The 26,745-nt window shown below is 38.1% G+C and overlaps 1 protein-coding gene across 6 annotated transcripts in view; it reads right to left on the bottom strand.

Annotated features, from left to right (window-relative positions):
- ADGRF4 (adhesion G protein-coupled receptor F4) overlaps positions 1-26,745 on the bottom strand; it is a 42,597-nt gene that overhangs the window by 8,325 nt on the left and 7,527 nt on the right. The window contains exons 2-10 of one of the 6 annotated variants that reach the window (XM_069065788.1): positions 24,149-24,244; positions 21,685-21,793; positions 19,521-19,575; positions 15,230-15,381; positions 12,421-12,684; positions 9,811-11,187; positions 6,316-6,357; positions 5,669-5,728; positions 3,135-3,191 (exon numbers count right to left, since the gene is read on the bottom strand). In XM_069065788.1, coding sequence (XP_068921889.1) covers positions 3,138-3,191; positions 5,669-5,728; positions 6,316-6,357; positions 9,811-11,187; positions 12,421-12,684; positions 15,230-15,381; positions 19,521-19,575; positions 21,685-21,777 — 2,097 coding nt within the window. In that variant the 5' untranslated portion in view covers positions 21,778-21,793; positions 24,149-24,244 and the 3' untranslated portion in view covers positions 3,135-3,137. Of the gene's footprint in view, positions 1-3,134; positions 3,192-5,668; positions 5,729-6,315; positions 6,358-9,810; positions 11,188-12,420; positions 12,685-15,229; positions 15,382-19,520; positions 19,576-21,661; positions 21,794-24,148; positions 24,245-26,745 lie in introns of those variants that run through there. The other 5 variants (XM_069065789.1, XM_069065787.1, XM_069065792.1 and 2 more) reach the window with 5 other exon arrangements.

Here is a 26,745-nt window from a genome sequence, read left to right on the forward strand (position 1 = left end):
TTTTTTTTTTGGGGGGGGGGGCGTAGGGGAAGAGGTAAGCATAAAATACTTTTCAGTTTAATCTATAGTACTAAAGTTTTCTACATTTCTAGATGATTAACAAAAATAATAAATCATTTTTGTAGATTTTGCTGATTTTTAAGGTACAAATATTCACACTAAAAGTTTACCAATCAGCTCTCCCCGCTTGAGCTAGCTCAAATATAACCCTGGATGGAGACAACAAACATTATTCTTCAGTACCCCCAAATGATCATCTATGGATCCCTAAGTACGTGTGTCAATATCATGGGTATAGAGAACTCATTCCAGGGTTCTGCCTCCCCTAACTCCAGAATGCTACAAATACACCAAATGAGCCCATAATACTCTACACTTAATCCCCCTTGATCTCCTCCCTCCACCTACTCCCCCACTTTGACCCTAGCAACTGTGAGCCTTGACCCCTATTCTTTTAGTTGTTGTTGAATTACTTCTGTCCCATCTGACTGTCTCTGACCCCATTTGGGGTTTTCTTGGCAAAGATACTGGAATACTTTGCCATTTCCTTCTCCAGCTCATTTTACAGGTAAGGAACTGAGACAAACAGAGGTCAATGACTTACCCAGAGTCACATTGCTACTAAATGTCTAAGGCCAGATTTGAACTCAGGTTGGAGTCTTCCTGACTCCAGGTCTGACACTCAATCCACTGCACAGATCAATACTTTATATTATATCCTCTAATGCAGGATCTTCCTCAATCTTGGAATGCTTTCCCCATTCTGAATCACTTCTACCTTTTACAATCACTGACTCCATTGAAGGCCTAGCTCAAACACCATGTCCTATAGAAGGCCTTTGCTGATCTCCTTCACTGTAACTTTGAATTTATCTAGTATATATTTTGTATTTACTTATCCATGTACTCATCATTTCCCTCAGTAGAATGTAAACTGGGATTATTGAGGACAAAAATCTTTTTGATTTTTTTGTCTTCATTGTTTAGTTTTTCTCAGTGATGTTTGACTTTTCATGACCCCATTTTGGGGTTTTCTTGGCAAAGATACTGGAGTGGTTTGCTACTTCCTCCTCCAGCTCATTTTACAGATAAGGAAACTGAGGCAAACAGGGTTAAGGGACTTTACCAGGGTCACACAGCTAGTAAGTATCTGAGGTCAGATTTGGACTCAGGAAGATGACTCCAGGCCTGGCACTCTATCCATTTTGCCACCTAACTACCCATTGTTAAAAAAGGGGATAGTGTATGCTTAAGAAATGCTTGTTGAATTAAATTTAATTGGAGGGGGTGGGGAGAGAATCTCTAAAACAGGGAAGGGATGAGCTAACCTTTAATACGACATTCATTTATTGCCACAAAACTGCTCTGCACTAACCTCAATTCTCAAAAATACAACCACCAAGAATTCAAAGAGACAAAATCCTAACTTGAACACAAAGGAATAAAAGCAATAACATTTGGGGATAACACCAAAAGGCAGCAGAGTATAGTGAGGACAGCACTGGAATTAATGTTCAGAGACTTGGGTTCAAACCTCCTCTGCTATTTAATACTAGCATGACTTTGGTCAAGTCAGCTTCCCCTATCTGAGCCTTGTTTTCCTCATCTATAAAATAAGGAGGTTGGACTGAATGACACTTTCCAGTTTTAAAGCCTATAAACTTTAATCCAGTCCAGTTTCTTTTTGACCTAGGCAAGGAAACAGTCCAGGAAAGGAGTTGATTCTAATTATATTCTTCTTTATCAATCAATAATCAAACCCTAACACAAATGACAACTTCTATCCCAAAACTCCATGTTCTCCCCATCTCTCTCTCCCACATCCTTCAAGTTCCAAATTGTCCCTTTGTGACATTTCCCCCTTTAGGTCTGATTTTTTAAGTCATTTTGTTCTAATTTTACCTGTGTAAAACTACATGGAACTAAAGGTTTTATGGAAAAGGAAGAGGAACACCCTTTAGAGAAATATACCCATCTCCCATCCCATTAGGAATATCCTGAGATCTTACCACAATTCCCCTTCTAGAGGGAACCCTTCTTATCTCAACTTAGTCAAATTTTTCTAACTATATCAGAAGGATGTATTTTCTATATCTTACCACTTTGCGAGAAGATAAAAGCTAAAATACAAGGGACGTAGGGGGAGAAGGAGTCTAGGGGGTGGAATTTTGGACACAGTAGCAGACAAATATATCATGCTTTGTTTAAATTATTTTTTTTCTTTTTTACAGAGAAGGGCTTATTAAATGGCTGGGGGAGCATGTCTTGAATTTACTGGGATGTAAAAGCAGAGGACATTAATAAGATTTATTTTTTAAATTAAACGAAGTTGAGACTCCAGAGCTCTGTGAACAGAAATCATATTGCCTATATGAGAGCAAATGAAACCTCACTGTATTCTTCCTCTCACCGTGGCCAAGAGACAACAGAGTGCTGAAAGTTTAATCACCTAAAAACTGGTAGTTACTTCAACATGTGGTTTGAAACTAGGATGACAATTTTTTTCAAACTTATTTATTTCAAAATAATAATGCATTCATGTAGCATATTTATCAGCTGTTTTCCTCATAATAACCCCATAAGGTAGATCATATGGTTATTGTCCCCACTTGACAGATGGGGAAACTGAGTCAAAGAATTCAAAGACTAGTCTGAGGTGACTCAGCTAGTAAGTATCAGAGGCAGGACTCAAACTCAGGTATCCTTTTTCCAAGGTCAGTGTTCATATCTCTACACTAAGCTATCTTTCCAATTGTACTTGGATTGTAAAATGGGTCATTCAATCATTTAGATATTTCTCAGTTCTCAAAGTAAATGTTAATTGCTCAAAGGATATTCAAGATGATTGTCTTAGTAGATAGACTGATGACTATTGCTCATTCTCGCATTAATTTGTTCATTCATTCATTTATTCAACATGGACATGTTAGGAAGCAAAAACTGAGTTCAAATCAAAATCTCATTCCAAGTTTAGCATCCTAACCATTTTATCACACCAGAAGAACTTTTCACTCCCAGAAAAAGGTCAGCTTTGTCCCCCAACCCCAAGTAATGGGCACAATGTTAGCCAAGTAAGCTACTCAGTGATTTCTTATTGCAAAAAAGGGAAACTTGGTTCAGGTTTTAATACTCACTTCTCATCGTGAACGAGCCACTAATTTAGATCCATTGTTAGGATTATATGTTGAATTCTAAATAAGGGAGAAAATAACAGCACTGTCATGAATGTCCCCAAAATAGTTTCCATGATGCTTTAGAGTTTACAAACATCTTCCCTCACTACAACCCTGCCAGGTCAGTTACTAGCTCTATGAGCATGGACAAGTCACGTCAAGTCCCAGGTTTGGTTATGTTTCCTCCAAAACTTGGGTATTATTAACCACATGTTGCAAGGAAAATATTTTGTTTAAAGCTCTCTAGACAAAAAGAGTCATTGCCATTATTAAATTCATTTGGCAGATGTGAAAAATAAAGCTCACAAAGTGGTACTTATTCTAAATCACATGCACAGTAAATAAGTAGTTGAACTGAGACTTCATTCATCTCAAGTCTTCTGATCCCTGGGCAAGTCATTTGATCTTTTTTTGTCTTCTTATTATAAAATGATGATAGTAATAGTACCTAACTCTCAGGATTGTCGTAAGAATCAAATGAGATAATATTTGCAAAACATTTAGCACAGTATTTAATACATAGCACCATATCAATGCTAGCTATTATTATTATATGTATATATGCTTGTGTACATATGTACATATACACATGGCCATTGCATATATGTGTGTGTACAGCATACATGTGTGTTGTATGTGTATGCACAAACACACAGGATGTCCTCAAAGTCTTAGTGCCATTATAAGCTTTAATAGCTTAGTTTCCACACTGGGAGTTTTCTACCCTGGAGAAATTACAGATTTGGACTACATACATACAGGATGTTCCTACACCACAGTGCCTCTCCAGGTGTGTATATCATTATGTTTATTATGATAATCACCATTATTCTTTTTATGACTGGTATCTATTAACCAGACATGCAGAGTGGCCAAGTACTGTCATCTCCTTGACTTTCTGCATGGAGACTCCTGTACGCCCTTCTAGTGGAATCTAGTCAGTGGGAGTTTTGTTATTCCAATCTACCACCTCAGCTGTCTACTTCATTTCAATTCAGTCTAAAGTGTTTATTCAGTGAATGAACTAGTATTTATTAAGAGCTTAGTATGTGCCAGGCACTGTGTGAACCATGGGAGACTCCAAAATAAAAACAAAACAGTACCTGCCCTCAAGTAATTTAATTCTATCAGAAGACAACATGTATATAATCAAAAGCATATTACCCCCCCCCAAATAAATATCAAATGAACATAGGATTAACTAGTAGGGGAATTTTGTTGTTGTTTTATCAAGTCCTACATTTCCTGACCTTTGGGAGGTTTTCTTGACAAAGAAGCTGGAATGGAGTAACTTGCTATTTCCTTTTCCAGCTCATTTTGCAGATGAAGAAACTGAGGCAAAAAGGGTTAAGTGACTTGTCCAGTGTCACACAGCTAGTCCATGTCTGAGGCCAGATTTGAACTCAGGTTCTCCCAACTCCAAGTCCAGCACTCTATCCACTGTGCCATATAGCTGCCCCCATAGGGGAAAGGAACTAGAGACCAGAGTGATTAGGAAAGGTTTGATATAGATGGTGGTACTCATGTTGAGTTTTAAAGGAAACTGTTACTCTAAAAGACAAAGGCAAGGAAGGAGTATTCCAGGCATAGTGGTACACTCCAGTTCAAAGGCATGGAGACAGTCATGTATAAGAAACAGTAACAAAGTCAAAGTAAGAAAGACCATTGAGTAAGTAAAGATGAGTAATGTATGTCTGCAAAGGCAGATTGGAGGCAGATTCTGAAGAGTTTAGGGTGCCCAGTGCAAGTATTTATATATGATGTTAACATATGAGTTAACAATGAACTATTGGAGTTCATTAAGTGACATGGTCAGAACATTATTTCACTATAACCACTTTAGCAGTTGTGTTTAAGGTGGATTGTAGAGGGGAGAGACTTGAGGCAGGGAAACTAGTTAGGAGGCTATTATAATAATACAACTGAGAGGTGATAAGGGCCTGAACTAGTATGGTAGCCATGTGGGCAAAGAGGACTTGGGTGCATAAGATGTTGTAAAGGTAGAAATAACAAGATTTGGAATGGATTAAAAATGAGAGGATGAGGGATGGACAACTGAGGATGGGGGACTAGAAAGAGAAAGGTTCAAAAGATGGATGAGTTTCAGGAAAAAGACAAACTCTGTTTCTGATGTATTGAATTTGAGATGCCTGTAAGATATTTCTATGGAATCGTTTAGAACTGGAACTCTGGAGAGAGACTAGGGCTGACAGTCCTATGTGCATAGGAATGAATACTTAAAAAAAAAAGTATTCTTTGCTGGGCACTGGATGCATCCGATTTGAGATCCAATCAGTTTGGAGCTGGAAGGAATGATTCTGAGGAAAGATAGTCTTTCATGAAATGAAAGAAGTCTTCAAACACTAAAGATTCTGTTCTCTAACAAAATCTGAGCACTAAACTCATCTATTTAATAGAGTAGCTGCCCTCTATTCTTCTGTCTCACAGGTCCACAGACTCCATGATGTTATGAAGAAAAGAAAAAACTTTCTTACCTCTTCCATTCTTGATGACCCCTTCAGGGAAGACATCCTCACCTTTAAGGCTTCTCTTGTCTAAAACCAAAGGAAAAATCAATTACTGGCAGTGGTAGTCTACTTTCAGGGAAGAATAAAACCCATAAGACTCAAATCTGCACTCCTTCAACTTAAGGATAAGAACTTTGGATCTGAGGGGCGGCCAGATGGCTCAGCGAGTAAGAGCACCAGCTCCAGTGTTGGGATGACCTGGAGATCGAATCCCGGGCTCAGACACTCAGTACCACACCCAGAAATGACTGGCCCTGTAACCTTGAGCAAGTTACTTAACCTCAATTGCTTAAAAAAAAAAAAAAAAGAACTTTGGATCTGTAATACAATGATCTGTCCCAAATCCAATTCATCAAAGCACAAGTCACTTGCACACACTGGTTACGTGTTGTTTCTCACCTTGTCCTTACCTACATTCACAAGCAGGTGGTAGTTGAGTATAAATCAAAAAGAATTTTCCTCTCTCCCTCAACCCGTCCCACGCTTTCAATTCCCTCCCCTAACTATACTCAGGCTTTTGTTTGCTCACTCCTGAACTAAATAGGTCTCTAAGATTTGCTACAATCCCCAATAAGGAAAATGAGTCCACTGTGTATGCAGTAGACAAAAGTTACCTTTTGATCCAGAATGGTTCCAAACAGCAAGATGAAGAACCCCTAGGACAATGATCAACATAAATAAGAACAAGGGAGAAGATTTCCCAGACTATGTCCCTGTCTGCCAGAGTCATAACTAGGGCAAAGCAACTGATATTTTGGTCCAGGGCACAAAAATTTAGAGTTCAAATAATTCAAATAACATTTTTTAAATGTGCAATTTAATTTGTCACATTTACATGTAAACACCACCTATGTATGGTACCTCAACAGCATAGAGATAACTGTGTTTAACACTCAAATAGCAAGAAAAATAGGAAGCTAACAGATAACAAGCATTGTTAATAATATCCACCTGTGAGCCATTATAGTAATTAACTCCCCTCCCACTCGACTAAATTTATTTTAATTACCTCTTGTATTATTTTCATATCATGAATTACAGTTGATTTGTGGGTATGCATTTAATGCTACTTACCTCAGGCAACAAAATTTCTAAATTTATGGCTTTGGTTGTAAGATTCACAGGACTCTTTTTTTAAAATTATATTTGAGGAAAATAGTAGTCAGAATTTTACATGCCATTTGCTAAATTTAAAAAAAAAGTGGGATTTTTTTTCCCTTTAAGGCTACCTTCCTATAATAGAATAACCTCTTCCCTAGCTATAATTGTTATATTATATCATACATATCATATCATGTTGACCTTACGTTATTTTATTTTGTATGATTTCATATATGTAAAGCTTGGATATTGAATTGAATATATATGTGTGTATTCATGTGTGTGTGTGTGTGTGTGTGTGTGTGTGTGTGTGTGTGTGTGTGTAGTTTACAAGATTTGGGGGAAAATTGCCAATATTATTAAATGTGGGGGGTTTATGCATTTGTTTTTCTCCAAATGCTGACAATGATTTTCAGTCACTAGGTCAAGGATTAGGAACCGTATCTTATGTTGAAAGGTAACATAGGCTCCAATGAAAGTCAATATACTTCATCCCTTCATTCAATAAACATTATTGAGTACCTACTATGTGCTAGGCACTGTGCTTGATAGTGGGAAATAAAGAAATAGTCTTTACCCTCAAGAAGCTTATATTCTATTGGGGGAAACTAGCATATATGTATAAAATTAAATATAAAATATGTAATGAGGAGAGAGCATATTCTATTTCACACAGCGGTAGACTATACAAAGGTATGGAGATGGTAGATAAAAAGTCATCTATGGGAAACTAGCCAGTTTAGATAGAACAAAGTGTGTGAAGGAAAGTAATAAGAAATAAGTTTGGAAAGGCAGTGTGGATACATATTGCAAAAGACTTTGAAAACCATAGTAGAGTATCCTAGAGGCAATAGGGAGCTATTGAAGCTTCTGAGGCAGAGTGACATGATCAGAATTGTACTTTAGAAATGAAATTATGACAGCTGTGTGGAAAATGGATTAGGGGCGGCTAGATGTCACAGTGAATAGAGCACCAGCGCTGGAGTCAGGAGGACCTGAGTTCAAATCCGGCCTCAGATACTTAATACATACTATCCGTGTGACCTTGGGCAAGTCACTTAACCCCAATTGTCCCCTGCCATCCCCCACTGCAAAAAAAAAAAAAATGGATTAGATAGGCGAGAAACCACTAGCTGTGAGACTTGTCTTGTAAGTTCCAGTTAGGACTGAGACATGATGTGAACCCTTACCTCCCAGGCAGGTGGAATGACTTTTTATTATGGATATGGATATGCAAAGTTACAAAGAATATAAGGCAAAATATTTCTCTTTTTTAAACTTTTGGGACATTCATATGACATGATGGTCATAATAAGTGATTATATAGGAGATACATGGCACAGGCAAATTAACCTCCCAGGTCTTTTCTAACTGAGAACTGTGAACTACACCTTCTATGAAAGAGAGGCATCAACGTGATAATGACAAGTCTGGTGGAAGATGATGAGATTTGAAAAGGCAGGAAAATGAGAAGAATAGAGAAGCAGGTTGAGCGACATCTTGGAAGAGGATAGTAATACAGAAGGCATTTTAGAAAAATATGATGGTAATGTCTTTTTTTTTTTTGTCAAATCACTTGGAAGGAGAATAGCCCTGAAAATAAAACCAAAACCCTCTAGTAAAGTAATGCTTTTATTAATGTAAATTAAAATTTCAGTGCTTGGGGCAAGTAGTATGAAATGTATACCCATAATAAGAATGGTAGAAAGAGATTTTTAACTCCAAGGGCTGATAACTTACAAGGCTTACAACACCTAAAGTATAGGAAGTAAGGGAAAAGTATAGGGAAAGGGAAATGAATATCTGCAAACTGTTTAAGGAGCAATGAGTGAAGTAATAAATTTTATTTTATCTGGGCGTTAATATATCTTTCAATATTACTCTTGAAGAGTAATTATCTTTAATTAACTATAGCATCAATTATTAAAATTAGTTAAGTAGGGGCAGCTAGGTGGCACAGTGAATAGAGCACTAGCCCTGGAGTCGGGAGGACCTGAGTTCAAATTTGGATTCAGACACTTAAAACTTACTAGCCGTGTGACCTTGGGCAAGTCACTTAACCCCAATTGCCCTGCTTTCCCCCTCCAAAAAAAGCAAAAAAAATTTAAAAATTTATAAAATAAAAATAGATGAGTTACATAATTAGTTAAATTATCCATTTAATTAATTTGAGTGACAGCTTGAAACTGCACTAAGACTTTTGGGATACCCTGTATTACTAATTCCAGATTTTAATCTACTAACTCAAGATTTTAATACTAGTATTAAAGCTTTGCTGCTTTAGGTAAGAGTTTTATGTCTCAAAAAAAGATACTCAATTCTTTCTATATCTTATACATAACTGTTAGAGATCTCTTTATGTGGACCACTAGGTGGTAATTCAGGTATTACTGTATTCCTGGCATCAGCAAGCTGAATAAGAGATATAGTACCTAAGAGATAATAAGGATCTTAGAAACATAGCTTTATAAATCCAGATCATAACATAAAAACAAACCTCCCAAGCTAGTAATAGTCTTATGCAGCAAAATACATGTGAAAAGATTTCTTGTATAGATTTTTGGGAAGGGAACACCTACCATGTGCTAGGCTCCTTTTACAATTACTATCTCATTTGATGATCACAACAACCCTGGAAGGCAGGTTCTGTTATTGTCCCCATATAATAGATAAGGAAACTGGGGCAAATGGAGGTCAGGTGACTTGCCCAGGGTCACAGTTAGTAAGGGTCTGAGGCTGGATTTGAACTCAAGTATTCCTGACTCCAGGCCCAGAGTTCTATACACTGAGTCACCAGTTGCATCTGTAGCTCTAACACCAGAAAGGCATAATTATTATAGTAGAAAGTGGAAGGTCACAGCCAAGTGGAAGAAGGAAAGAGATGAGCAAAAACACCAAGCAGTTATCAAACACCCATAATTGCAACTGACGAAGTTATTTGGGATGTATCCACTTAGCCCGGAACACTCAGAATAGTAGAAAAATATTCCCTGGTTTGTGTCACTTACCTGGAAAGCATTGAGTAAGGAGAAGATGATATGGAATGCTAAGGAGCTGCCATCTATTAGGGTGGCTATCCCAAAACCCCAGGTCAGTCCCAGCAGTGGGGTGAGAATAGCCACATTCTTACTGATCCTTATAATGGTCACCATATCCTGAGACTTGGAACTTCCAATCGAAGGCCTTCGAGTGTTGACAGCCACAACGAAAACCACGATCAGATTTACTGCCACAATGGTCAGAGCTGGGATGACAAAGGCAAGAAGAGCTTTAGAGTTGTCCCAGTTGAGCCAGCAAGCCTGAGGCCGCACATAACCTTTTCTTGGTTCTGTGACAGCAACTGTAATGGCAGCAATGACCAGAGGACACCCATAGCCAACCGAAAAGGCTGTGGCCATCATAGCAGACTTCATCATCCGGCGGAACACGATCAGTATTCCATAGAGGATGAGGAGGGCTTTGATCAGCATCCAGAAGAACAGAGAAAGGTAGAAGTAGTGATTAAAGAATGTCACCACTACACACCAGTTGTAACTCCGTGCTGTGCCATCAAAGAAGGACGCAATGATGAACCACACATTGGCAATCAGTAACGATGTGGCAATGTTCACAATGCACACATGGCGCATGTATGAGATCTCTGTCACTGTCACTTGGGACCACACTGTGATTTCAATGATCAGGCACAGAATAAGGCTTAAGATGGAGATGCTGAGACCAATGCAGGTAATATAATCCAGGGTTTTATTGGCTAAGGTCTTAGGAGACATTAGAATGGAGAAGGACATCAGGAAATTGGTGTAGTTGCAACGGCACATGGCTTTATCCATAACATCCACTGTTGTTTCACAGGCCTCTTCTACCCACCTCCTATTCTGGGAATGCCAGCCTACACACTGAGCTTTGGCATTGCGGGATTTATTGATCTTCTCAAAAGTGAGTAAGACTTGTTTCAGCTTTTCTGGTAGGATCACTGAGAGAACCAGCCCATTCACCTGTCTGGGAAAATTCTCATTCTGCAAACGAGTTTCTTCCAAAATTTCTCCCAGAGTTGAGAAAGCAATGCTAATGGCCTGGGAGGAAGCTGGGAGCTTCTGTAGCTCTTTCCAGGGGATAAACACTATCCCTTGTACATTCTCCTCACCATCAGTCACCCTCATAGAGAAATTAAAACTCTTCCCTTGGGTGTTGTGGCTGACTCTAAAGCCTTTGGTCTGAATAAAGGGCGCAACTACTGTATTCTCAGGCTCATCACTGATGGTGAGATTCTTGGCAAATGAATTCACGGACTGTAGCAAAACTGAGCTAGTGGTTCTCTCAGGAATGAAGGCCCAATTTGAGATGACTGATCTGTCAAGGACGTGGTTAGCCATTGTGCTGAAACTCTGCCAATGGAAACAAGAGAGAATTAATAATCATAATCATAATAAATCATACTTGTTCGGTATTTTTTTACACTTTATCCATCATCTTCATATATCCTTTGAGTTTCACAATAACCCTGTGAGAAAGCTAGGCCAAGTGTTATATTCATCAAACCCATTTTAAAGATAATTGAGATAACTGAGGCCTGCTAAGTTTATGTGACCTAATCATATTCAGATATCCAGTAAGAACTGGACATTAGACTCAATCTGACTCATTATAAGTTCATAAGATGACAGCTCTGGAAGCAAAAGATCAGAGGTCACCCCGTCCAACTCTGTTATTTTAAAACTAAGGAAACCAAGGCCTAGAGAGATTATATGCCCAAGGTTACATAGGTAGAAGGAAGACTCAAACTCAGGTCCTCTGTCTCCAAGTTCAACATTCTTTCCACAGCACCTCACTGGCTCCTAGTCCAGGGCTCTTTCCCCAGAAAACATTCATATTTAAAAATAAAACAATGGCATACCTCCCTTCTAAGCCTGGTAAGTAATTCCCAGCATTTCCTGTGGCAATAAAGGTAGATAAGCACAAATTTTCCATGATATGGGTGATGACCTGCTTCATTGGAGGGAATGTTAACCTCATGAGATTATGAATCTCCTGGAGAATTGGGATAATCCTTTCAAGTAGCCAAATTCTATTGAAGTGATTCCTTTTTTAAACACTGGTCTTGAAGACCTTTTGCTCTATGAATACCCTATTAAAATGTAAACATTCTTGGAAAAAGTTATAACTTAAACTGTCATCAATGAATATCTTATTGGGGATTTCTTCCCAAATATGATAGAGGGTTAAGACACCAAAGCCTAATGGAACACAAAATACACCCCAGGAGGCAGTGAGCAAGTCTGAGTCTAAGTAGGTTCTTAAAGGACAAGCGGTTACTAAAGGCCAACCTACTTAATGTTTGTTGGAGTTCAGTCTTTTCAGTCCTGCCCCACTTCACTACCAGATTAGGGTTTTTTGGAAAAGATACTTGAGTGGTTTGTCATTTTCTTCTCCAACTCATTTTACAAATGAGGAACAAAGGCAAACAGGGTCACACAGCTAAGAAGTATCTGAAGTCAGATTTGAACTCAGGAAGATGAGTCTTCCTGACTCCAGGCCTGGCCCTCCAGTCAACTGCACCACCTGTGTGCCTTCTGAGAAATATAGATGATGGTAACATTTTACTACAAAGAAAGCTATACCTGCATCTTCCTCCAGTTGACATCTGCAGACAGTTGCATGGATATGTTTTTCAGCAAGTCTACTATAAAGGCAATATTTCCAGATGTAGGTTCTGAGGACCGCACACCATTGATCACACAGGCATAATCATGTGGACATTTCTTCCGGATGCCTTGAGTTGCTGATTCAATTAACTCTTGATTAGATGGATTTATTAACACGGTTGAAGAAAACCGTGAGCCACCAGCCAAGCTCGGTTCATATACTGAAATTGCATTGGTCTCCTGTGAAAAAATAAAAAAAAAAACACAAAAAAATAGCTATTACCTTCTACAGAAAAGAGACCTTACTGGTATCTGGGGTGGTCTTACTGATATCTGGTTACTATTATTAGATACACACAAAGTAGAAAATCATCTTTTTGCTGGGACAGAGATCAGACCCAGATTAGGCAATATCTCAATGATCACCCAAAAGGTTCTGAATAATTCTCAAAATGAAATTAATTAATTCAAATGGAAATAATAGTTTTTAAGCCATGATTTAGCATTCTTTTTTTAGGTAAGGGAAAGGAAAGGAAGGAAATAGGAAGCAGATAAAATTTAATACACAATGCTAGGTTGTTATGACTTCCAAAAAATTGGGAATTTAAACTGAATCAACTTCTCTCTGAGATTATTTCCAGTCTATCCTGAATAAATAGCTTGTTTGGGGGCGGCTAGGTTGTGTAGTGAATAAAGCAATGGTCCTGGAGTCAGGAGGACCTGAGTTCAAATCTGACCTCAGACACACAACACTTACTAGCCGAGTGACCTTGGGCAAGTCACTTAACTCCAATTGCCCCTACAAAAAGCAAAAAATAAAAAATAAATAAAAAGCTTGCTTGTACATAGTTGTTTGCATGTTGTCTCTCCCTTTAGACTGTGAGCTCCTTGATATCCATGACTCTTTTCATTTGTTTATTTGGACTTTCTTTGTATCCCTAACACTTAGCACAGTGCCTGACACAAAATCAAAACTTAAAAGCTCATTCACTTGCTAACTTGATATCTCACTTCAATACTTTCTAGATATGTGATTTCTGTGTTGGAGGTGCTCTCTCCACCAACAAACATCACCCCCATATTGTTTCAGGGGTTGTTATAGTCAAAACAAGTCATCACACTGTGACCAACCCTGTGTTAATGACTCTCTGACATCAAATTTTGGTGGGAAGAAAAACCAAAAAACACAATGCATATTGTTTCTCCATTCACTCGTGGATAGTAATAGTACCAAACAACTTTGAAAAATTCTCTATTTCTTGTGCCTTGTGATTGGGACATATTTATAACCAGCAGCAAACCTTGATGTAATATCAGAAAATGAAGTAGGGAGAGTCAGTGCTTAATTAAGCAGGATAAGCAGAGGCTGGAGGGAATGGGAGGAAGGGGCTGACTAGGAATAATAGGTTATAAGATATAATGTAGGTCTTACTTTCTACATCCCTCTGAGACATCTCATCTCTTGTTCCATGCTCAAATGATTAAAAAGCAGAAAGAGATGCTAATTGGTGCAGTATTTTTGTCAAGCTATCTGGCAACGTATAATGTACGTCATAAAACTAATGACTCACCCTCTCTGGCCTAGTGATCTCCATACTAAAACTATATCCAATGGATGTCATTGAAGGAAAGAATGGGGAGAGACTTATCTGTGCAACAATATTCATAGACATTTTATTTGTAAGAGCAAAAAACTAGACATAGTCTACCTGCCTAATTATTGGGTAATAGCTAAATAGATAATAAAATATGAAATACTATTATTGTGCCCTAAGACATTACAAACATGAAAAATAATAAATATAGGAAGATATAAAACATGAGGAAGAACAAAGAAAGCAGGATCAAAATAGTAACATACACACAATATTGTCCATAGAGATTACAGTGATTTTAGTAACTGGAGAAAAGTAGGGCAAAGGTCATGAGTTTCATCAGCTCCACCAACCATTTTAAGTTTTGCTCCTGAATTGATTAACATGGCAATCAGAGGGGCATTATAAGGGTTTAAAAGAAACTCTTGGGGTGGCTAGGTGGCGCAGTGAGTAAAGTGCAGGCCCGGAGTCAGGAGGACCCAGGTTCGGTTCTGGCCCCAGACACTTAACACCCACATAAAAAAAAAAAAAAACTAGCAGTGCAACCTTGGTCAAGTTACTTAGCCCCAATTGCCCTCCAAAAGGAAAAAAAAAAAATGAAAGAAAGAAATAGACATTTTACTCAGCACCACACCCAGAAATAACTGGCCGTGTAACCTTGAGCAAGTTACTTAACCCTGATTGCTTAAAAAAAAAAAAAAAACCTCTTTTTTATTTTGTTCAACTATGATAATTTATTAAAAGGGAGGATTTTTTTTTTCAGGATTTGAGTTACTGATAGAGATGCCCAAGAAAAGGGAATAATCCTTATCACACCTATTAAAAGTAAGTACTATTAACATTTATATTTTTTTTAGATAAGAAAACTCAGAATGAGAGAAGTCAAATTAATTGCCCAGGGTTACATAGCTAATAAGTACCTGAGGAAGAATTCAAACTCAGGACATTCTGGCTTAAGGTCCAGTACCATACCCACCATACCAAGTAGCCTCCCAATGTAATACTAGACTGAGCCCATCGTAAATATCTCTATTAGAGCATTAAAGGTTAGTTAAGTTTCACAAAAGCTTAATGATGAATGAAGCTTGAGGTATAATTATCCTCCCAGACTGATAATATTAACTTTCCCCCATCAACTTCTTACCAAACCTTCACTGACCTATACCCAATAATGTAACATGTACTATCACCTGAAAGAGTGCTTGGACAGTAAGACTCGTGCATGTTTCAATGGATTTTTGCCACCTTCTATTATTACATGTGAATCCTATTTCTCCACGGAAGTGTTTCTCACAAGACTCTTTGCAGCGGGAGCCATTCATACAAATGCCTTGGCATCGCCCTGAGGAGAAAGAAGAGACACGCAATTAGCATTACCAAAGTCCAGGCAGCTAGCTGTTTTTGCCTGATCTCCAAGGCATTGTAAGATACAAGTCAGAAGAGCCCTATTCAAGTTCAGCTCTTGGAGAAAGTCAGCTCATAGTAGCTCTCACTCATATAACTTTCTAAGAATTCCAAAGTTCTTCACTACATACATTATCTCATCCTTTCAGGTAGGTGCTAATAGGGATTATTATCCCTATATTACAGATGAGAAAACTGATGCCCAGAGAGATTTGGATGTCCATAGGCACATGTCTAGTAAGTTCAGAAGTGGAATTTGAGCAGAAGTTTTTCTGACTCTAAGTCCAACACTTAGAAACTTCTCTAACTAAAGAGGCTCTGGCTTCCTTACTCTGCATTTCCTCTTTCTGACCACAGAGCTAAGCTGTACTAGTCTAAGCATTTTACTATCTGCCAAGCAACTTGCCAAGTGGCCTAAGAGTTGCTAAGGACATGCAGAAGCAAGAAAAAAAAATCAAAACAAACATGATGCCGTTATGGTATTTCCACCATCAAAGCATTTGTTCTTTCTGCCATCTCAGACTTAGAAGAAACCTCAGGGATCATACAGGAATCCTTTGTACAATATCCACAATAACTGGTCATTCAGCTTCTGCCTGAAAACCTCCAAGCATAGTCACTACTCTCTTAATAATAATAATTATAATAGCTAACATTTATGTATGTTATTATAGCTAGGTACTATGCTAAGTATTTTACAATTATTATCTCATTTAATCTTTAAAACAACCCTGGGAGGTAGGTGCTATTATTATCGCCATCTTACAAATGAGGAAAATGAGGCAAACAGAGCTTCAGTGAGTTTGCCCAGAGAAGTATGCAAGGTCATATTTGAACTCAGGCCTTCATGACTCTATGTCCAGCACTCTAGCCATTGTACCACCTTGCTGCCCTGACTATTATTATCTCTGGACAACTCTGATCATCAGAATAGTTTTCCATTAATCTAGTTGAAACTTGTCTCTGTAATTGGCAACCTCTGTGGCTAAATTATAACAAAATAACATATATTATGGTTTGCAAAGCATTTTTTCTCAAAACAAATATGGGAAACAGAACAAATCTAATCCTTTTATCTGGGAGCCCTTCAAATGCTTGAAAACAGTAATGATGCCCCTACCATGTTTTCCTTTTTCCAGGCTATATTCCCAATTCTGTCAACTGATCCAAATACAATACAGTCACCATTCTCTGGATATAATCTAGATCAGGGGTAGGGAACATGAAGCCTAGAGGCCATATGTGTCTCTCTAGGTCCTCAAGTGTGACCCTCTGATTAAATCCAAATTTTACAGAACAAATCCCCTTAATAAAGGGATTCTATAAATTCTATATTTATATCATAATTATAAATTATAATTATAAATTCTATATTTATAATAATTCTATCAAACTTGGACTCAGTCAAAAAGTCACACCTAAGGACCTAGATGTCTACATGTGGCCTAGAAGCTGCAGGTTCCCCACCCCGATCTAGCTTATCAACAACGTTCTTAAAAATGTGGCAGCCAGAAATGAACAGAGTATTCCAGATATGTTCCAACCAAGGCATGCCAGCATAGCTACTGAACTCCCTAGTCCTGTTCACTGTGACTTTATTAACATAGCCTAATATCACATTATTGAGGCATTTTGCTAACATATGTCATACTATTAATTTCCAAGGACCTTGCAGTTCACTAAAAACTCTAGATATTTTTTCACATTAAGTATTGTCTAGATCAGAGGTGGGGAACTTGTGGCCTCTAGGCCACATGTGGCCTGCTAGGTCCTCGGGTACAGTCTTTTGACTGAGTCCAAATTTTATGGAACAAATCCTTTTATTAAGTTCCTTGAGAATAAGGATTGTTTTTCTTTGTATCTCTACTGCTTAGCACAATGACTGGTACTTAATAGTCACTCAATAAATACTTCTTGACTTGATTTTTCAGTTTTTTATTCTAACATCCAATATACAAATTCTGACTCTGGGCTTTGGGATATCTGTAAATCTGAAAAACGTGGTGTCTGTATCTCCTTCCAGGTCAGGTATAAAAATGTGAAAAACCACAGGTCCAAGGGCAGATCCTTTAGTTAATCCACTAATCTCTCTTCCTGTAAATGAAGATTTCTATCTATCTATCTGTCTATCTATCTATCTATCTACACATATACATATGTACATGTATATGTACATATGTATATCTTATAAGTATACATTATGTGATATATTATGTTCTATAAATATATTTATATAAATGTATATTTTATAAATTTTGTAAAGTTACATATACAGATACAAAATATGTATGCACACATAACTTTACAAAATTTAAATAGTATTATATTAACTAATATAAACTAAACTATTAGGTTGCACAGTATAGTGGGTACGATGCTGCACTTGGAGTCAATAAGACCAGGGTGCAATTTCTGCCTTAGAGACTTAGTAGTTTAATGACCCTGAGCTTCACCACCGTGCCTCAGTTTTATCATCTGTAAATCTGAGGATAATCATTTTTATTTTGGAGGAGGAAGGTGGAGCAATAGGGGCTAAGTGACTTGCCCAAGGTCACACAGCTAGTTTTTGTGTTAAGTGTCTGGGGACGAATTTGAACTCAGGTCCTCCTGACTACAGGATCAGTGCTCCAATCACTGCACCACCTAACTGCCCCAGGATAATAATTTTCAAAAGGCACTTTGTTCCTGTCTTACAAAGTTTTGTGAGAATCACATGAGATAACATATGTTGCTTTTTGTAAAACAAAGCAGTACTTAAGTGATAGCTATCATTTTATTATTGTTATTTTTATTATTATTTTTATGATTATTATTATTATTCTGTGTCTAGACAGCTCACTAGATACAGCTTCAGCATCCTTAGTAAAAATCATTTGTCTAGTTCCCCAAAGTAGGTATATTTTAAACCATGATGATGATGGTGAAGGTGACAATATCAGCAAAAATTGCTACATACATTCATATCACTAGGGTTTACAAAGCACTTTCATAGAACATTGAAAAAGAAAAAGATGGGGTGACTAGGTGGTGCAGTGAGCAGAGCACCAGTCCTGGAGTCAGGAGGACCTGAGTTCAAATTCAGCCTCAGACACTTAATACTTACTAGCCATGTGACCTTGGGCAAGTCACTTAACCCCAATTTCCCTGCCTTCCCCCCTTCAAAAAGAAAAAAAAAAGTTTCTCGGGGCAGCTAGGTGGCACCGTGAATAGAGCACTGGCCCTGGAGTCATGATGTCCTGAGTTCAAATCCAGCCTCAGACACTTAACACTTACTAGTTGTGTGACCTTGGGCACCTAAATTGCCCTGCCTTCCCCCTCAAGAAAAAGAAAAAGGTTTGAATCCAAAGGATGAAGGTTCAAGTCTCCATGATGACACTACCAGTGTGACCTCAAGCAAGTCACTTAACCTTCCCTGAGCCTCAGTTTCTTTATCTGTAAAATTATTCCTGAAGACTCTTCCAGCTCTAAAAGGATGCTATATACTGTTTTATTATGTCCCTTATTTATGTTTCCCTCATGATAAACCTGCAAGGTAGGTAGCACAAACATTACCATGTTCATTTTACAAGTGGAAGAACTAAGGCTCAGATAAGTCAAAGTGAATATTTCAGGGTTATATAGGCAAAAAGTGGAAGAACCATAATTTTTTTTTTGGCCTTTTGGAGGGCAGTTGGGGTTAAGTAACTTGCCCAGGGTTACACAGCTAGTTTTTTTGTGTCGGTGTTAAGTGTCTGAGGCCGGAACCAAACTCAGGTCCTCCCGACTCTGGGGACAGTGCTTTACTCACTGCACCACCTAGCCTCCCCTAGAACCATAATTTAGAACCAGCTCCTCTGACTCCAAATCGTGTTCTTTTTCCACTCAATGTGACTTCACTCATTTCACCAACTACCCTGAAAAAAAAGGCAGAATGCTAAAAATAAATATTTTACTAAGAAATTCAGGGAAAATATTTTCAACTTGTACTAAAAACTCAGACACCTTTGATCCCCAACTGAAGGGTGTCAGGTACCTGCTTTGCTTTCCCACATCCTTCTTGATTTCTGGAATGGTAAAGAATGTTCCCCAATTACATACCTTGGAAGTCCCTGGTCTTTGATTTTTCTTTCAGACTTTCAGTTATGTCACCAACCTGAAAAACACAAATTCCCGAATGTGTTCTTTATTATGGTCCTCTCTGTTCAACACTGAGGTGGGAAAGATTGTTTTTGGTACTGGGAAGACCATACACTTCTTCCACAGGACTTCTTAGGAAACACCATAGCCTTGGATCATAGGACCATAGATCTAAAGGTGGAAGGGACCTCAAGAGTCAGCTAGTTCATTTCCTTCATTTTACAGGTGGAGAAACTGAGGACAAGGTCAATAAACGTAATAGACAGAGCCAGAATGAACTTTGGCAGGTATCTTAGTCCAACTACCCTCATTTCACAGATAGGAAAACTGAAGATGGGGAGGTCATTAATAAAATAATAGAGTTAGAGATAGAAAGGGCATCTCACATAACTCCCTCATTTTACAGATGGCAAAAATGAGGCTAGGTAGATCAGTAATAATAAGATGAAGGTGACTAATATGGATATATATTTTACATTATTGCACATATATAACCTATATCAAATTGCTTACCATTTTAGGAGGGAAAGAGGGAGAAAATTTGGAACTCAAAATTTTATAAAATATGATTGTCTAAAATTGCTTTTACATGTAATTGGGGGGAAATTTTTTAAACTATCTTTAAAAAAAGAGGTTCAAGAAAAAAAAAAGATGAATGATCTAAAGCTGGAAGGGACCTCAGAAGGCATCTAGCTTGAGCCCCTCACTTCATAGCTAGGGAAACTGAAGCCAAGAAGGTCAGTAACATTAGGATAATCAAGTTATAACTTGGAGAGACCTCACAAGGTGTGTCATCTAAACCTCTCATTTCACAGATGAGAAAACTAGCCTCAGAGAGTGGTAAGTAACTTAACCCAAAGTCATCCAGGTAGTAAATATCAGAGGTGAGTTTGGAACCCACATGTTCAGATCTCAGATGTACCCAAATCATTGTGCCATACTATCTCCTTGATGGAAATAGCTCTCAACTAAGAGGCAGAAGGCCTCCCAGCCATGTGACATTAGACAAGTCTTTGGATAAATTCACCTGTGAAGAGTCCCAGCTTCTTCACTTGTAAAATGTGTATAATAAAACTTGCACTACAGACTTCACAGTGATGTTTTGAAGAAAGCATTTCCTAAATAATAAATCTCAAAAAGCCAATAAGCTATAGGAGATGTGTATATGATCACAATTTACAAACAAATTTCTCTTTCATATGGGCTGGGATCATTGTTCTCCAACTGTCCAATTGGTACAAATAACACTTTTGTGGACATTGTCTCCCTGGGAAAGTATAGTCACAACACTATTACCTATTGGTAATTATTGTCTTCTCCATAAACGATACAAAGCTCAGCTTACAACACTTTTACCTGTTGGTAATTATTGTCTTCTCCAAAAATGATACAAAGCTAAGCTTGTCTACAAAATATCATGGAATACTCCTTCAATTCCTTAGAGAAGTGATGAATGAACACAAACGGTGAAGAGACTTTAGAGGTCAACCAGGACCTCCCCTTTATTATAGAGGAGGAAACTGAGACCCAGTGAGGTAAATTAACTTGCCAAATGTCACATGGCTTGTAAATACCAGCACCAGACCTGGAATCTGGGTCTTTTTTTTTTGCTTTTTTTTGCTTTTTAGAGGGGGGAAGGTAGGGCAATTAGGGTTAAGTGACTTGACCAAGGTCACACAGCTAGTTTTTTATGTTAAGTGTCTGAGGCCAGATGAAGCCAGATTTGAACTCAGGTCCTCTTGACTCCACAGCTGGTGCTCTATTTACTGTGTCACCTAGCCGCCCTAGAGTCTGGCTAGGTCTCTTGACTCCCCAATCCACTGGCACTTCCATAACATAACAATACCTCCCTGTAATCTTCTTAGCTTGTAGCATTCCATTTGCTATCTGATTATTCCATTGCCATATTGGCCTTCTGTCATATGTTTTGGTTTTGTTTCTCCCCTACCCCCCACTTCAACTTTCCATTGTTTACTTCCTAACAAAGCTTGGAAAAGCAGTGAATTTCTAATCCCCCAAAAACTTTCATGAGCAAACCTGCAATCTGTTTCTTGACCCCAGCTTTAGGATTTGTTAGAGGACTGGGCCAATGAGGTGTTTACCTAGTTCTTGGTCACAAGCTTACTTTTGGATGGAGCTTTGGTCTCTGGTGGTAGCACTCTGTGGCCAAAAATAATAATAAACAGCAGAATGTGATCGCTGCAGATACCATTTTCATACATGAATCTCTTCACCTGGAGGGAAGAAAAGATGAATCCATTGAGAGGATTAATACCATTTAATTGGCACAGACAGGTGGTTATGGTAGAGTTCTGCAGACTGCACTTATTTTGCAAACCTTATAGCTCTAAACAAATGTAAGCTGTCATTTTTTAAAAGCAGAACTATAATTTCATTGGCAAAGAGAACTCCCAAAGGAAAAAAAAATCCCTCTACCAAGGCAGACTGGCACCAGCTTTGCAATTTAGAGAATTACCTGGGCTAATGAGATATTAAGTGACTTACATGTTCAGGGTCATACAACCATTATATATCTGAAATAAGACTTGAATCCAGGTCATATTTACTCAAGGATGGCTCCCTATCCACTACACCAGTCTAAAGAAGACTAAGATTTAATTGGGAAATATTTAACAAAATAAATAAAAATGCATAAAAACATGGATATCATCACATTTTAAAGCTAAATCAATATGCATCGGACAGATCCTTATGTCCAGTGGAGTGGCCCCCTGTCTATGCGGTTTTGACACAGCTGTGTATATGATCCTATTGCCTCTTTGTTGGAGTTGTTATCTTCATTCTTCTGAGCTTATGTTCCATGGAATTCAGATAGAGACCATCCTGTGACAAATTTCCACCCTTGTTTTGTCTTTGGTGTTCAGAGGACTGACTATTGTATAGGTGAATTAAAGTTGGATATAAGATTATTGTTGGTTTTGTCTGGAAATTTATTATTTCCTTTTTTATTATTTGCACTTGGGGCCATTTCTCTTGCAAACTTTGGCTGATTTTAGCCTTCCCTGACCAAAAGCTGTCCTGTGGCATGTAAAAATTTACTTAGAGTGTTTGGTAAGAAGCCAGAGGAAGAATCTCAATTTTCTCCACTCCTTGGCAACATGTAAATCCTCCTCCTCAATCAATCTATTTGTAATCCTCTAAATATAGTTTAATCTGTAAACTAACTTAGTTTGCCTATAGAGTTTGTTTAACCAGGCTTGTTTCCATAGGGGATGTATGAGGTTATGATTCTGTTTAAGTTTATTCAACTTTTATGACATTGAAATTAAACGTGGAATTATGGATCTATCTTTTAAACTTTTATAGCCTAAGAACAAGCCACAAGATTGCAAAATGTAAATGAGTTCTTTCTTTGTCACTGACATGACTTTTTCCATAAAAAACCTTGTTAGAATCCTAATGATTGTTCAGGTTTTCTCTGAGGTCTGAATCTATGCTTGAGCATAATAATAAAACCTAATTCTTTACCTCCTTAATTTCTGCATTGTGGTAAATATATATTTGGTAGTAATTACCCACTGCATGAGCTCAGAGAGGAAATATTTCTCCCACAGCATTTTTGAAAAGTCAGGGAAATAGAAGACGTGCCCTGAGCCAAGAGAAGTGTGTGAAACATTGTTGAGGGAGAAGTGACTGAATCACCCAAATCCTCTACGATTTAGAGAATACCAATTTAAAATGTAGAGCAGATAAGCAGCATACCCCCCAAAGAATGGAACCCCGCTGGCACTTCCTGGAGAATTTTCAGAGCAGAACAGCTGTGTTAATGCCTCATTTTTGCTTAGTATTTGGTTAATGTATGAGCTCCAAGGAGCTCAAAGCAAATTATGCCTATGATCCCACTAATCTCTTTTCCCAATGCTCCAAGTACAAAGTCAAGTACTCCTTTTTGAGATAAAGAAGTTAAGGTGCAGAAACACTCAATCCTGTTCCCCAAGGACAGACGTGGTACTGGAATAGAATTCAGGCATCCTGCCTCTGATCGCCACTTCTCCCATTTCTCCTGGTACCTGTGAGGAACCATCTTTGAGAAATTCTTTTCATCACTACAATTACCACATCACCATGGTTATATCATCATCATAAGCTCCCCAGGGAATGATGACCAAATTATGCACTTTCTAGTTCCCTGATTGCCTCAATAATTAGTGTCCACCTTGGTCCCAAATTACTTTTGTATTAACTTCTTCCTATAGTTTCTGGATGATAGGGGCTGGTTTTTGTTTGTTTGTTTGGGGTATTTTTTTTGCTTTGTATCAGTGATAGGATTAGCATTTCCCTAAAGTAATTCTTCCCTTCATCCCCAGCTTATTAGGATAAGGCTTTACCTAAAAGAAGACAAAACTGACCCCCAGGGATCTGATAGACCTACAAAGTCTCTTTCCCTTCCCTCCTCCTTTACTACCCTAACCAACACTGGGTAGGTTTTACACAAAGTTGTCCTTAGGAAAAAGGAGTCTCATTGGCCCCAGCTTCCCTGATGCAGTTATCTAAGGACAAACAAACTCCCAATCACATGGAGTTTGGCTTTCTCAGAATTGCCATGTACTTGAAATCACCTAACTTACCATATCCTGATGATACACTGATGACTGGATGCATTTCCAAAGGGAAACAAGGCTTCCAAGAAGCTAAGTGCCACTTTATCCTTGTGCACAGGCTTTCTGGGTTAAGGCAAAGTAAACCTCCTTTGTTAAATATTCATTACCTCATTTCATCCTCCTTTTCTCTCAACATCTAATCTGAACTAAGAGAATGCAGTATCTCTAGAAATATCCCTAGCACCCAGAAAAAAAAAATGTTGATTTAAATTGAATGACCCTAGCCAGTTGGTCATTCATTTTAATTGGTTTTTCAGACACAGTAATAGATTTGTCTGATCCAACTTCACTCTTATTTTTCTGACAAAGAACACACATATACAAGACCAGGAAGTAATTAGTACTATATGGACTGTGGCCACTGAGTGACTTGTACCATACTATACTCTGAGTATGAGTTGATTAGGACAGTGCTCTATTTAACTGTCATATATTCCTAATTAAAGTAGGGCTTTTTGTTTGTTTGTTTTCAGATTTTCCATCTCTGTGAGAATCCTTATCATCAGGTGGGAGGAAGTATATTGAATTTATTAATGTATTATAGAAGAAGAGGTCTGAGCAAGGCGAATCTGAGCTAACAGAAAGAAATCCATGAAAACATTGAAATGATGGACTAAGTCTGGCTTTGAATTTTCACAGAAATTTCAAGGAAGGGTCCAGAATTCATTTCCTCATGGATAAGGGTTATCAGTCTGTGATCTTAAAATACATGGAAGGAGAGAGGGGAGTGAAAAACAAATTCATGGCATATGTAATATAATAATATAATTGACTGAGAGCTATATAGCAATGTAACATTTGAAAGGAACATTGTGTTCATTATCTAGCTGACGGCTATCTGGAAACAATGAATAATCAGCATTTCTAGCGGTATGGAATTATAAAATTGTAGATTTAGAACTGGAAGAGAATTTAGAGATCAACTAATCCAAATCTCCTCTATTTACAAATGAGGAAACTGAGGTGCAAAGAAGGGAAATTACTCTTCATCTGGAGAGATCACTCCAACCCTGGAATTTACAACTGGGAAGAACTATTTACGCTCTTGGTCCCCTGTCTCTGATCGAAGAGGTCCCCCAGAATCTCCATCGAAAAGGGTACACAAGCCAGCCAGTCCTTCATTTTTATCAGACTATAATCCCTGGTACTCCCCCCACACACACACACACCCCTTTTCAGCTTCCTTTTATATACTGTTTTCCCCCTTCAGAATGCAAGGTCTTAAAGAGCAGAGACTTTCTTTTATTTGTATTCTGGGAGTTTAGCACAGTACCCAATAGAGAGTAAGTGTTTAATAAATGTTGTTGAATTTTTAGTGCTCACCTCACACAGGCAGTTGGTTAAAAAAAAATGCCAGCATGTGAATTCTGACCCCAAATCCATTGTTCTCTCCACTATGACAGATTATTAATCACCTAAAACTTGGGTCTACTCCAGAGTTTCCTCTAGGGTCTAGCTTATAATAATATAAAAACCATGCATATAGATCAATTTTTAACTCTCTAGATTTTATTCTCCACCTTTTGAAATCCTGATCCTCCTCTAAATTCAAGCTCTTTGTGATGTCCTTGGTCCTCTTTGAAAATTAAGGACCACCAACAATGACAACAACAACAAATTTCTGTGAAAATTCAAAGCAAGACCTAGTTCATCATTTCGATGTTTTCATATGCTACCTTCTCCATGAAGCCTTCTTTGATCCTACCTATCTACTTATCAGGCCTTGTGTTGTATATTATAGTCTTCATCATAGGATTTAGAGCTGCGGCCCTTAATGATCATCTAATTTAACCTTCTTTGTACTATACTAAGACCCAGAGAAGAGTAACTTACCCAAGGCATCCTGCTAGAAATAGAAGAACCAGTATTCAAATCCAAGACCTCTGACTTCTGATCTAATTCTCTTTCCACTCTATTGCAATGTCTTATTTCCTCCGACATCATCAACTGCCTAGTGAACATTTTCTGCTGGATGTCAGGTAGGCATTACAAACTCAACATGTTCAAAAGAATATTCATTATATGCCCCCCAAAAAACCTGCCCCCCTACTTCTGAACTCCTCTATTTCTAATGAGAGGACTACTATCCAGGTTTACAACATATCATCATCAACTCTGTTTCAACATGCACTCTTCTCCATCACCCAGTTTTCATATTTGTATATTTGTACCTCCACAATATTTCCTGCCATACAACCCCTTCTTTCCACTCATATAGCCACTACCCTGGCTCAGTCCATCCTCACCTCTCTTCAGGACTATTATACTAGTCTCCTAATTGGTATCCCCTGACTCAAGTCTCTCTGCATTCCAACACATCCTCCAAATGACCCACAAAGTGATTTTCCTAAAGCACCTCCCTATTCAATAAATTTAAATGGCTCCCTTTTGCCTCTAGGATCAAATATAAACACCTCTGCTTGACTGTTAAAAACTCTTCACAATTTAGCGCTCCTACCTTTCCAGATTTATTACACATTATTCCTTTTCCTGCACTCTGTGGTCTAACAATACTGGTCTACTTTCTTTTTTTTTTTTTTTAAAGCAATCGGGGTTAAATAACT

The sequence above is a fragment of the Petaurus breviceps genome, unplaced genomic scaffold (assembly GCF_028583685.1).
Source record: "Petaurus breviceps papuanus isolate PSGF00001 unplaced genomic scaffold, PetGlider_PUasm1.0 90701, whole genome shotgun sequence".
Classification (NCBI taxonomy): Eukaryota; Metazoa; Chordata; class Mammalia; order Diprotodontia; family Petauridae; genus Petaurus; species Petaurus breviceps.